The sequence below is a fragment of the Rhineura floridana genome, chromosome 2 (genome assembly GCF_030035675.1).
Source record: "Rhineura floridana isolate rRhiFlo1 chromosome 2, rRhiFlo1.hap2, whole genome shotgun sequence".
Classification (NCBI taxonomy): domain Eukaryota; kingdom Metazoa; phylum Chordata; class Lepidosauria; order Squamata; family Rhineuridae; genus Rhineura; species Rhineura floridana.
The window spans coordinates 155,331,974-155,345,734 of record NC_084481.1 but is presented as its reverse complement, the minus strand read 5'-3'; the positions used below and the strand labels follow the sequence as shown (position 1 = coordinate 155,345,734).

General features: G+C 40.8%; 1 protein-coding gene across 3 annotated transcripts in view; it reads right to left on the bottom strand.

Moving 5' to 3' along the window:
• MAPK8IP1 (mitogen-activated protein kinase 8 interacting protein 1) overlaps positions 1-13,761 on the bottom strand; it is an 87,591-nt gene that overhangs the window by 39,155 nt on the left and 34,675 nt on the right. For 2 of the 3 annotated variants that reach the window (XM_061610860.1, XM_061610861.1), the window contains exon 2: positions 9,654-9,759. The exons of the other annotated variant lie outside the window; for it this stretch is intronic. In XM_061610860.1, the coding sequence (XP_061466844.1) occupies positions 9,654-9,759 (106 nt within the window). The remainder of the gene's footprint in view (positions 1-9,653; positions 9,760-13,761) is intronic. 3 annotated transcript variants of the gene reach the window in all.

Genomic DNA, 13,761 nt, shown 5'->3' with positions numbered 1-13,761 from the left:
TGCACTCCTGATCCTTCCTTTGCATTCACAAGTAAATTTGAATCACCTGATGTCATATGATATCAGGTGACTGAAAGGTGGATGGTCCCACCCATTAGAACCCACTTAGAGCAGGGATGGGGAACCTGTGGCCCTCTAGATGTTGCTGGACTACAACTCATATCCTTCTTAAACTGCAGTGTCCTGAACTTGGCACAGTACTCCTAGTGAGATACCACCAATTCTTTTTCCTGTCCTGTTACAACTACAACTGGTATCAGTTTCCAGCCTTCCAGTGGTCATGTATAAAGAGTTAGCCTCTCAGACAATAGTATTATGTGATCAGCTCACATGTGAAGGAACAAGAATAATTATCCATGCCAAATGTGTCTTCCTGACATTTTAACGTGCCCAAGAACTGGAAATCTGGAACATATGGAATAGAAGAGTAAACCTTTGAGCAGGTAGAACACCCTTTATTGCCTTATCTGGCTCCCTGTATATGCATTCCCTCTCCCTCTTCCATGTTCACTATAGGAGTTCACTATAGATCACAGGCATCTGAGTCAATCCAGTCTATCTCCTTATCAGATAAACTTTCCTATCTGCCAGCATTGTGCAATGACCTCATATAACCCCTGTTCTGATTGATAAGTATTTGTCCTAAGCACAGTGAGGGAAAGGAGGAAGGAAAATGGACTGAACCAGTTAGAGAGAATTTTATTTTTTTTCCTTTCAGAAAAGTGACCAAGAGGCAAAATGGATCACATGATCTATCACAGAGGAAAGGATTCAGCATTTTAAGAACAAGTGGGACTGACAATAAAACACAGCAGTGTGGAGTGCTCCTGTTCAGTGCTCCAGCCAGCCAGTTATGCCCTCTTTCAGAATACTCAGCTCCATTCCTTCACTCCCCAGTTTCTGCTTCCCCTCCCCTCAATCACCCAACCAGCATTCCATGGTCACTGAGGACGCTGGGATGTTTTTAAGAAGGCTTTTCTAAACTTTTTGTTTTGTACTTCTGCACACCTTGGAGTCAGAGACATTACTAGGTCCTTAAAAGACTTAGGGCACAAACCAATTACACAAATTTGCATATCCTAATTAATATATATAGACACAAATTTAGGCTGACTTTCAGAGGGAAAAGAACTCTGTAAGCGAAGTAAAAAAAATATTTTTTTTTAGGTTCTAAAAAAAGGAGGGAAGGGGCAGGAGTTCTAGGTCCCAGTGTAAAAGCCTTGGGGATTCAGCCTCCTAGACCACCCCCTAACAATCCCCTGCTTGAGGTTCTTCCAAGCCTGCTAATGCCTCCTCCATATGCATGGTTGATGCCCTTTTGGCTACACCAGGACAGGCGCTCAGAGAACTGTGTTCACTATTAGAGATAAAAAGAGAAGCTGTAACTAGGCTCACAGCTGCCCATGATTTGGTGTACACCTTATCATGAGAGCATGAAAGACCCCACAGACTGATGTTACTGCATCCTTAGAATGGGACAACATACGCAGGCTAAAAAAACTGTCAAAATTTTGTTTCTGCAGTACAGCTCAGCTCCCTTTTCCCTTCCTCTGCCCAATGGCTCTTCCCTATTCTTAACTTACAACATTTAAAATCACCTTTCTGTCACAAGGCAATGTACAGTTTCTAACATCTCAAACAACTAACTGCAAACAAATGAAATACAGATATGAAGGCCTAGAAAAAAATGGAAAAATTTTGTGGGCTTTTTTCTTTTTTTCCATTTCTTTCCCTGAAGTCCCCCCAAAACTGTCCCCCTTTCCATTTCCTCCCCAGGCCTTTACATCTCTAAAATGAAGATCTTATTTTACTGTAACTGGGCAGAAAGTAGTTTTTAGGTAAACCACAGCCACTGATCTTTGGGGCTGCGAACTCTACAAGAGCAGCACTTTCCCCCCCTAATTCTCCTTTAATCATCTTGAAGAGGTCCAGGTTCAGATCAGGCATGAAACCAATTGGACAACTTTGGGCCTGCCACTATTTCTCAGCTTAATCTACCTCACAGGGTTGTTGCAAGGATAAAATGGAGAGGGAGAAGCATGCTGAACTGCACCTTTGCCCATCCTCCCCACACACTGCAAGAGCAGAAAACAGACTCTTGTTTTAAGATATAGATAGGTATTCTGGATATATGGAATGGCAGGGCACGGGACTGCATTCTTTCTTGCTACTTTGGAGCTTAAAGGAGACAGGCATAATTAGGCCCCTGCTCCTTTAGTGCAACATCTGTGCTGGCAGCAGCACCAGCAGAACCTACAACAGCTGCCCCTCCTGTCCTGGTAAAGGGAAATGATATGCAGTACCATTTCAAAGACTTCTACTCCAATAGCACAACTATAAGGAGTTTAAAAACCCAACGAGCTGCTCAGTTTGTAGAGAAGCCCCCATCATTTTCTGCAAATAGGATGGATGGATGGCATTCTGACTTTGAATACATAGAAATGAAGTTCTGCACAATTATCTGAAATCAGTTTTGATTGTACAGGCTCTATAGTCATTCAATCTCTCTCTCTCTCTCCCCCCCACACACACTTTAAGTGATGCCCCTTGGGGGAATTTTCATCTGTTTCATGTAAAGCCCTTAATTTATTGTTTGCATTTTTTTTCTTTTGCGTCTTAGGCATTTTTCTTGGTGGCTTGATAACTCACTCCACTTTTAGTTCTTTTTTCAATACATCTTTGCAACATCTCTGGATACACAACATACTTGTATGATCAGCGTCCATATACTCTTGATGCAATATAATTGAAGATTTTTGAAAAATTACTTTTCATCTTAAAAGAAAAAAATCTCTTCCAAATTTGTATCCCTTTATTATTTTTCAAGCACCTTTTCGTGCTTCATCTCAAAACTATGTGGCTCTTTCACAGCCAGTGTGTTCCAAATGTTGAAAACTGTTAATTGGAAGTTCCCCATTAATTCCTTTCCCCCTGGGCCCTGAAATGTTCCACACATCATTTGTCAGAAACACACTTCCTTTGGCAACAAAGAACCATCTAAGCTTTTATTTACATCTTCACAGCTTTCTTCCCTCTAGCATGAAATATATAATAAAAGCACCACACTTCCGCCTTTATTGCACTTTTAAAACTCCTCCATTTTACAAGCTCCTATGGCTTTCACAACTGCTGTTTGAAACCTTTTCCTGGCTTCTTCAACATTCCATGTGGTGGGGAAGATTTACTTTTGTCAATGGAGAAGTGCCAGGGGAAAAAAGCAAATTTATTTAATCTTTTCTCCTTACTATTATTAGCAACATAGGAAGCTGCCTTATCCTGAGTCAGACCATTGGTCCATCTAGCTCAGTACTGTCTACACTGACTGGCAGTGGCTCTCTACAATTTCAGACAGGGTTATCTCCCAGCCCTACCTGGAGATGCTGGGGATTGAACTGGGTCCTGCTGCATGCCAAACAGATGCTCTACCACTGAGTTATGGCCCTTCCCCATGGTAGGTCCCATTCGTATTTTGGCAGCCTAAATGCTCTGGCAACAGCAAGGCCAGGAAGACCGACTGGGATCCTGAAGCAAAAATTAGTTTTGGACCCACTATGCTATTATGCCATTCGCTTACAGTGCTGAGGTACATGGTACAATGCTAATTTATAGGTGCCTTATTTTGTTACTTTTGCTTTCAATCAGCACTGCAGTACTAGTGGAGTAATTATTAATATTTGCACTTCTCCCAGAGCCTCAAGCAAGTTACATTGCAGTCCCTGTGGGTTCATTTAACATGCATTACCCTAGATTCAGATCTAAGGTGGTGGGATACCATAGACTGGTCATACAATTCTCACATGTTCATTATATCTCCTTAGGTTTTACACAAGGAAATGTTTCCATGCAAACAAACAATCCAAATACAAGCAAACAGAAGCCTCATTTATGAACAGGACTTTGGATAGAATCACGAGTTCTTTCCAGACGATGGCAGGTGTTTTTTTCTGATGTTCAGGTTTGAAATGTGTGCAGTAAACATAAAGAATGCCTTCAAGCATGTACAGAGTTCTTTTCCCAACCACTGATTAACTGTAATATTTTTGTGCACATCTGGGATTAGGGAGAAAAGCTTTTATATGAAAGAATTTGGCTGTCAAACAGGCATGAACCTCAGCAGCTCTAATGTTAGAAATTAGCCATGGGAAATAAGAACCACCCATTATGCCCTATGATAGTGTGAAATGTGGATATAAAGGACACACTAAATGGAGCCTCATGAAGTGAGGAAACCTTAACTCCAATATAGATTGTAAACTCTGTCAATCTAAAGGAAAGTTGACATTAATGTTAGATATCTAAGGATAATGCTAGTTCCTTTTCACTTAGCAAAACTCTTGACTCTGTCCTCCATTCAAGATGCCCTTAGTTTAACTTCACTTCCTGGTGAAGTTTGGACTTATGACTCTGATCCTCCCCTGGTGGAGAGATTAAGATCCCACACACACACACAAATGGGATCCATGGGATTCCGGAATGCCCTGATGCGCGGAGTTCCAGTAGATACAGCACATGAAACCACTGAAGTCCTTGTTCTAATGAGATGTGTCGGTCTCTTGACACAGTTACCCCGGCACCTCTCTGGCATTGTGGAGTCTATTTTGCATCTTGGTATACCAGTGAACTAAAGACAATGAAATAGGCTGGATGATGGCATGAGGGCAAGTGGCGAAAGACCTGCTGTGAGGCTGACTGGGCATGAGTGAAACAAAATAACTATGCCTGCTGTATGGTGGTGAGGGTGGTAAACAAGGCCCACTTCTCTGCTTCCCATCGTATCCTCAAGTAGTCTTCTAGTCTTTTTTATATTCTCTGTGGTTGGTTAACATCTGCTCCAGGGAATGGAATTTTAGACCCTTCAGAAGCCCACTGTGAATTGATTGGAAGACACTTTGAAGGTAAAGTTACTCACCTCTGTAGTGATCTTGACACCCCATCCACATCTACTGTAGTCCCCAGTGAGGTGTCCAGTGCAATTCTGCTGCAATTTCTTGGGATCAGTCTCAGTTGATGAGGCCTGATGATGTGGACAAGGTGCTTGTGATGATGCGGCCAGCAGCATATCCTCTCGATCCTTGTCTTTCTTGACTTATTAAAGCTTGCCAAGATGGTATGACTGAATGGATCCAGAGTGTGGTCAACAGCTCTTTGTGGAAGGAAGTGGTCCCAGCCACCCTGAAAGAGGTAGTGATCCGACCACTCCTGAAAAAGCTCATCCTAGGCTCACTGGTTTGTGACAACTACCACCTGGTCGCAAATTCCCCTTTTTAGGGAAGATGATCGGAGGGTTGTGGTGCATCAATTAAAGGTACTCTTGGATGAAATAAACTGAATCTGAATCCTAGCAAGACAGTGGTGCTATGGGTAGGTGGTTCCCAAGTTCAGATAATTGGTTAATTGCCTGCTTTGGATAGCATCATACTCGCTGAAAGAGCAGGTTCATAGTCTGTTGGTGCTCCTGGATCCATCTTTGTCACTAGAGGCCCAGGTGACTCAGTAGCTAGGAGTGCCTTTTACCAGCTTTGGCTGGTAAGACACCTGCAGCTGTTTCTGGAACGGGGTAGCCTGACCACTGTTGTCCATGCAAATGTAACCTCCAAGCTGGATTACTGTAACATGCTCTGTGTGGGCTTCCTTTGAGGCTAGACTGGAAGCTGTAGCTGGTGCAAAATGTGGTGGCACAACTGGTAACTGGGGCAGGATATGGCCAACATGTTACCCCACTGCTGCAAGAATCACACTGGCTGCCCATCAGCTACCTGGCTAAGTTCAAGGTGCTGGTTTTGGAGGATAAAGCCCTATACAGCTTGAGACCAGAATACCTGAAAGATTATCTTATCCCTTATATACCCAGTCGATCACTGTGCTCTGCAGGTGAGGGCCTCCTGCAGATACCATTTCATCAGGAGGTCCGTTCCACACAACATAGGAAGCAAACGTTTAGTGTTGTGACACCTACCCTGTGGAATTCACTCCCCTTAAATATTAGTCTTTATATAGGCGTTGTCTCTGTTGTCTTTTTGGCACCTACTGAAGACCTTCCTGTTTTAACAAGCATTTCCAGCTTTGGAAAAAGGGCGGGGTAAAAATAAAGATAATAGTAATAATAATTGTAAGTACAGACCTTTTCCAAGTCTGCATCTCTGTTGAAATTGTTTTTAAAGACTTTTAAAAGATTGTTTAAAATATTGTTTAGAGATGTTTTGTTTTTAAAATGTTTTTGAGTGTTTTATCACTTTGCTAACCTGGGTTCCTTCTGCGAGGAAGAGCAAAATAGAAATTTAATAAATTAACTGATCTGATAAACACTGAGGAAAGTTTCTCTAAGACTGAAGACAAATAATACTTCATAGATCAAGGCCTTTGATCTGCAGCTGGGAACGACTCTCAGTATAGAGCCTCATGAAAGAAATTTTCCTTAATAAGCACACAATAGCAACTGTACCTGCATTTGCTTCATGCCCGGGTGCTCCTCCAGGTGCAGTCAAGGCAGAGAACATTGCAGTAACATTGCCTCAGGGTGACCCAGACTCAGACGACAGCACAAAGAGGACTGAACTCAAATCACACAGGTACAGGCAGGTTTATTCAGGTTTACAATCACTGCCTGAGCAAGGCTGCCCCAGCCTGGTGCCTTTCAGAAGTTTTGCACTACAACACTCATCAGCCCCAGCCAGCAAGGCCATGTATCAGTCTGAGGAAGGTTGGTCTAAGGATTTAGTGATATCTGGACCTCAATAATGTTAGAAATGTGACAGCGCAACTCAACTTGAAGCCTGGGAGAGGACTGCATGCAGGCCCGTAAATGTGAAAGGGGCGGATGATGTTGTAATGGGAACTAGTTGAAAATAAAAAAGCAGTATTTTTTTCTTTCTGTAATGATTTTAAATTTTAATATATGTGTCAATATCATTAACATAACATACAAAAATAATATAGTAAACATATAATCACAACATAAAAATTAAAAAAAATCACATTTATATGAACATTTTTCATTTAAAATAATTGCAATCTTCTGTTTTTACTGGAATTGAAATTTTTAAAGAAAAGCATGTCGATGTTTTTCATTCGGTCTGTTTCAAAAGCGAACAAATTTAAGTTTGCTAACCTTTCATGTAACATTGTCAATCTTTGAGGTCAATTTAAACGTGTCAGAACTGAAAAAGTAGATTCAATTGTTGCACTGCTGCAACCAAAAGTTTTTATCGCAGCTAACATTTCATAGGTGTCTTTGAAAGCTACCCTTTGTTCATACACTGCCTCAAAGACTGTCTTGTTATCAGACCTTTCTAAAAAAAATGTTACGACACTTAATTCTTCCACAGATGGAAGTTTAATGCCAAGTCAAGTGTTTCCAATAATATTAATTTATTGATATCCAAATCGGATTCTGCACTTGATATGGCTATCAACAAATCCTCATTATTTTTAAATCTTGAATTTGTTTCTTCAAAAGTTTTATCAACACACTGATAAAAATCCTTTTCAAGTTTATATTAGGATTTGCATCGATATCCAATCTTTCTCCTATTTTGTCTGTGATTAGATTGTCTTTTAAACTCTCGTTCAGTCTTCTTTTTCTTTTAGGAACATATTCATCAGCAGCAGCCTGATTCTTCGCTCGTATTTCGTCAATAATATCACTAAAGACATTTTCATTTTGGAATTCTTCAATAGTGGTTGTTGTCGAGTTTATAATATCCAATGCATCCCCTAAACTGAATTGATGCACTTGCATAAGTTTATTGGCAGATTCCAGAAAAGAAAATAATTTCTTTAACAAAACATTACAAAACCGAAATGTTTTTGAGTGCATCGTTAGCAAAAGTCCAGTAGCTTCTATTTTCCAATCACCTGGTATTTCTGTGTTAGATTTTGCTTTTTGCAGTACATTTAAGATACTCTGATAATTGGAAACAATTACTTTGGTCATATGTAGATGACCGCTCCACTGATCCAGAAGACGGGAGATGGATTGTCCTTTGTACATTTTCTTAATATTGTGCCTTTTCAGGAAATCATAAAGCACTGAACATTGATCAAAAAAGTCCTTGGCTTCTGGAGTGTCCTCGATAGTTTTAACTATGATGAGGTGTAACCTAAGGTTACAGCAATGTACGTAAGGAATATTTCTTCCAAGAGATTCTTGAATAATCTTCTGTACTCCTCCTTTTTCACCATTGCTACTCATTACAGCTGCACCATCATAACACTGACTTAGTATGCTGTTTGTGTCTAGGCCACATTTTTCAATTGTTTCTAATGTTAATTTAGCAAACGTTGATGCGTCAAAATCTGTGGTTGTTTTTATGCATAAAATGGATTCTTTTGGTTTTCCACTTAAAACATATTGAATCCCCAAAGCAATATTTTCCCTCTTGTTCTTATCTTCTGTTCCATCCTCTAGTATGAAAAAGTAAGGAACATTGGCATTCTTTACATCATTCACTACACTTTCAGTAACCATATTGGCCATAATTTGAATAATTTCATTCTGTATTTCTGGTGAAGTGTATGTTGCTGATGCTGGGTTTATTTTTGGCAATTTCTGAAAGTTTTTTATCTTTCTTCAAGGCGTATTCGAAAAGATTTTTAAACAAACTCCTCTCCTCACGTTCTTGGATATCATAAGTTCTGTTTCATTCCAATACGTTTTCCTTGACTAAAGTTGATATCTCCATACCCGTATCACATCTCTCTTTTTCCTTTCTATCCACATCACTATAGCAAACAACTGTTTGGATTGGGGGGAGCACAAAAAATTTTTTGGGGGGCTCAGCCCTCTTCCACACCCCCCTTGGTTATGCCCTGATTGCATGCTACATGGGAAGTAGACAGGTAGAGAGAGGTCATCCGAAATTCCTAGACTGTTCTGTCCACTCTCACCTAACCTCACCTTTCCTTCCAGATGCAAACTGATATCCTCAGAGGAAACAAATTTCCCTGCCTGCTTCTTCTCTGATCTCAGTCTTCCTTTGTCCTTCTTGCCAGCATGGCTCCCTGAGGAGGAGCACACATGCAGCAGATATCTCTTCTGCAGCATCTCCCATCTAGTTAGTCAGATGTAGGTCTTTTCTATCTAAATACATTTCCTGCAATAAACTTAGTTTGTTATTTCTCTTACACCAGACTCTCAGTGCAATTTACACCAAGCTGAACTGTAGCTACTGCTTAGTGTTTACTGCACACCCTTAATTCTGCAAAATATCATTATAATCCATAGATCCTAACAAATAAAAGAATCTTTAAAAATGTGGTCCCCTACCGTAAGTACCAGACTAGTCCTTTCTTGGTCAGGCGTCATGTTTGTGAGAGGACAGGCCAGCTGGGAAGAATGAGCAAGGCTTAAGCAAATTCAAAGGATGGAGATGGAAGGGGATTCAGTTGAGGCCCTGTGAGGGGGTGGGGGCTGGCCCCTGCCCAGGAGGAACATTTATGGCATCCCTTACCTGCCTATTGGGAGGGATTGAGTGTTTCATTAGCAACAATAGGGGTGTCATTATATTGTTCTGTTTTATAGCTCGATATATTTGTTTTTGTTTTTAACATGGTTGTAAGTCACTTGGAGACCTTAAGGTAACAAGCTAATTATTAGCAAATCTAATAATTATTATTGATGATGATGAGGCTGTAGGAAGCATCGATTTCCTTACCCGTGAAGCTAAATTGTCTTTACAGTGTAGGCTGATTCCACACTCATCAGTGATTTCAGAGAGATCTTCATCCTCAAACTCTTCAAGGCTGATGTCATGGGTGAGCCTAGTTAAGGCAAAGATCATGTGGTTATTCACTAAAGAAAACTACCGTAGCCGACAAGAAAATGCTACAGTGTTGCTTGGGATAATTTCGATAACCCCAGGCCTGGAACTAGAGAGAGAAAGAGAGAACAGGAAGCTCCCTGCAAAGCTAAAGTATCTTTAAACCACTGCAGACCAGCTGTATTTCCTACTATGCTGGTTATCTGAGAGTTTTCCTGATTTTCTGTTCTTTGCACTGTGGTACTTTTAACACTCCCTGCAACCCAGAACATAGAGGTTGATCTCATACTTTAAAAAAAGGAGAACAGAAGAGCCATTTTGCATATCTATATTTCCAGGTTAAGGAGAACCCTATGCATCCTGTAGTAGGGATTATAATCATGGTTTAAGTAGAAAATGCAATAGTAACTGGTAAATGAGTCAAGGGCGGGAGAGGAGCTACAATTTAACCCCCTCCCTCTCCCACACTAGGACTTATACAGCACTGACAAAAGGAAGTAATGCTTTCAAACATGTGCAGAAACACCAATTATTCCCTGTACCAGGGATGGGGAACCTACAGCCCTCCAAATATTGCTGGCACACAGCTTCCATTATCCCTAATCACTGCCCATGCTCACTGGGGCTGTTGGGAGCTGGACTCCAACAACATCTGGGAGGGTCAGAGGCTCCCCTTCCCTGTGCTATGGAGGGCAGGGGATGGTTTCCATGTGGGAAGGCTTTCAGACAAAACTGACCTCCAGCATCTCTCATTTAAAAATTAAACCATTCCACATGGCATATGTTTTTAAACTGATATTTTTATGGGAACACATATACCTATTGCCAACAATACAAATAAATCAAAGCTTTTACAATGTCTGGGTAGTACTCTTGCTCCTAGTTCGATGTAGCTTTTGATTTTTAAACCCACTCAACCTCTCAAAAATGAAACCAAACCACTACTTTTCCTAAATTGAAATAACATATTTAAAAGCATGCTTTCCTTTTAAAATGTTATATGAATCCTGGTATAGGGAAAGGGATTAAAAGTTATTTCAGCCACCCATGTCCATGGTTTAATTTGAGTCATAGTCCATTGAAATGCAGGACTGGAAGCTATTTTCAACACCACAACACAGACTTGGAAATGTGAAGTAATAACCTCTGAGCATACAGAGAGTACTCCTCACCATTGGGTAATCATAACTAGTGTCCATACACCTGGGATGGGGTGGCATATTCCAGGTTTACGGGGGATGCACATGTGGAGGCAGAGTATGAATAAGAGAGTACCAAAAAAGGGAGGAGATATGCTTGATGAAAATGATGTGCTTGATTCAAAATGATGCTTGATGAAAAAAATATTATATGATATAGAGTATCTGATGTGCATTACTGTGTTTTCTTCTTTGGGACAAAAAGATCTCATTAAAGTAGTTCACTTAAAAGCAGAAGGCGATCTTTTTCTTCTGTCAAGAGCTGCATTCCATCAGAGTAATAGAGGGGGGGATACTACATGCTGGCATTGGGCAGAGCCACCAGGGTATGGTCCGAAGACATTTGAGTCCACCACCTTGTTGAAGTTAAGCAGGTCTGGGTCTGATCAGTGACTGGATGGGAGACTGCCTGGGAACCACATGTATGCTGCCTTGGGTTCCATGACAGAAGACAGGTGGGATATAAGTGTAAGAAAATAAATAAAATCTGGTATAAATATTGTCCTGCTTTCATTTTTATTAAACCTACCTCAGGTTACAATTCCCAGATTTATTCAGAATAGAAGTAAGCCTCACTGACTTTAATGAAGTCACTCTCAAGTAGATATGCAGAGATTTATTTATTGATATGCAATCGGACAAATGCAGCCACTGTTCTAGAAAACAAATGACAGCAATTCCTGTCTGATTTCAAAGTGTCACACACACACACACACAGCACGTCTATCCATTTTTTATCAGACAGATGAGAGAAAAACGTCTTTTCCTCAAGTCTTACACAACCAGATTTTTTTAAAAAAAATCCTATACATTTATTTTTATTAATATACATTATGAAAACAAAATAAATCCTTAAGTATCTTTTTCAGTTTTTGCATCCCTCCCTCCACTTTTTGGCCTCTTTCTTTTTAGTGCTACACCCCTTTTTTCCTACCAATTATTGCAACATCCATACAGGCTTGAGACCCCAATTTTTTCTTTGCAGAATTTCCCTGGCAAACACTTTTTAAAACACACTCATGTGAAAAGCAGGCAATCCCCAACAAGCTGCAGAGTCAGGGTCTTGTTTGCCCCCATCCAAAATCCCCTCCTCCAAGACACCAGTTTAAATAATACAGATGAATGAATTGAAACACAGTATGTTTCACCCAGATGACAGTAGAGTGGCTATGTGTCCTACTTTATAGAGTACAGTCCTCTTTTTCAAGGTGTCCTCTGTCTGAAGGGCTGTCCAGTCCAGGTCTGGTTTAAAGAAAAAGAACCATAAGGAGAGAGCAGCTGGGGGCGCGGTTGGAGTTGCCCATCAACAGCGGGGACCTGGACAGCAGACTGAGAAGGCCCACAGGTCACAGTCTTTCCCACTAGGATGAGATGCACTTCTGTTTAAATTATATTAATGATTTCTAAATTGGCATCTATACATATAAAGCAACATATGCAAATTTATGCAAAACATTGCGCTCTTTTTTTTGTGGTGAATTTTCTCTTTTTTTGAGAATGTGTCAGTGCCTACGCTAGGTGGCACTGAGTGTCTGGCTCCTTAGTTATGTAATAGGGGCAGGGGGGCAGGGTCCAAAATCCTAGCCAGCTGAGATAGGGTCTAATAGATGGTTCAAACTCATCAACAGAAGGGGAGTCTGAGCAAGCCATGTGACGACTCAGGCCACTTCCTGTCTCTCTGACCTGCAGACAGACAACAAGTCCCTCCCATATTGGCAATGTTTTCTCTCAGCCTGAGAGACAATTGTTTGCCTTTGCTTTGCTTGGGAAGAAGAGAAGAGAAGCAGATAGACAATTGGCTGCTGGGATTGTAACCGCACAATTTGGGTTAAACAGCCACAGTATATGGGTGGGATTTGCCTGGCTACATTCCAAAGGTCCACCCAGTGAGTTTCATGGCTATGTGGGGATTTGAACCTTCATCTCCCAGGTCGTAGTCCGATACCTTAACCACTATGCCACACTGGCTCTCTGTCTTTAATTATACACCTTTTGATTAAGGGAGAGCTCTACCTTCAGACTCTAATGCTAAAGCCTCCACTGCAACAGTTTCTTTCAATTTCCTTTTCCTTCCCCCATAAATTTTAGCCAAATTAGCCAACAGATTCTCACATTTCCCCATGGCTATTTACTGACCATTCATCCTGAATTATTTTTGTGATGGTTATACTACTTCCTGTCAATCAATTGCTATCCCATACTTACTACTGCATTTCTCCATCACTTTCCTTACAACAAAAACTCTCATTATTTTAAGTAGAATTGTTGCATCAATGCAATGCAATAGCAATGGACTGCCTTCAAGTCGATCCCTACTTATGGCAACCCTACAATAGGGTTTTCTTGGTAAGCAGTATTCAGAGGTGGTTTACCATTGCCTTCCTCTGAGCCTGAGAGGCAGTGACTGGCCCAAGGTCACCCAGTGAGCTTCATGGCTGTGTGGGAATTCGAACCCTGGTCTCCCAGGTCGTAGTCCAGAGCACTTTAATTCTCTCTGACTGCACAAACCTAAATCTGCCAACTGAATCCCTCCAACAAAATAGTAACAGTCAGGAAGCAACTTAAGAGTGCTCAACGTCTCTTCCTTATCTAACCTCTTTCACAGCTCCAAATGTTTTGACTCCTTTACAAAATGTACATTTTGAAAATGGAACAAGAGGCCAGATATCTCAAAACAGCATTTTAATAGTGAAAAATTAATGTCTTCAACATAAAACTGACACTATGCCCTACAACATCTAGCGGAACCAATTATCAGTTTTCTAGGTCTGAGTCATCTCTTTTTTAGGGTGAATTTGGTCTTA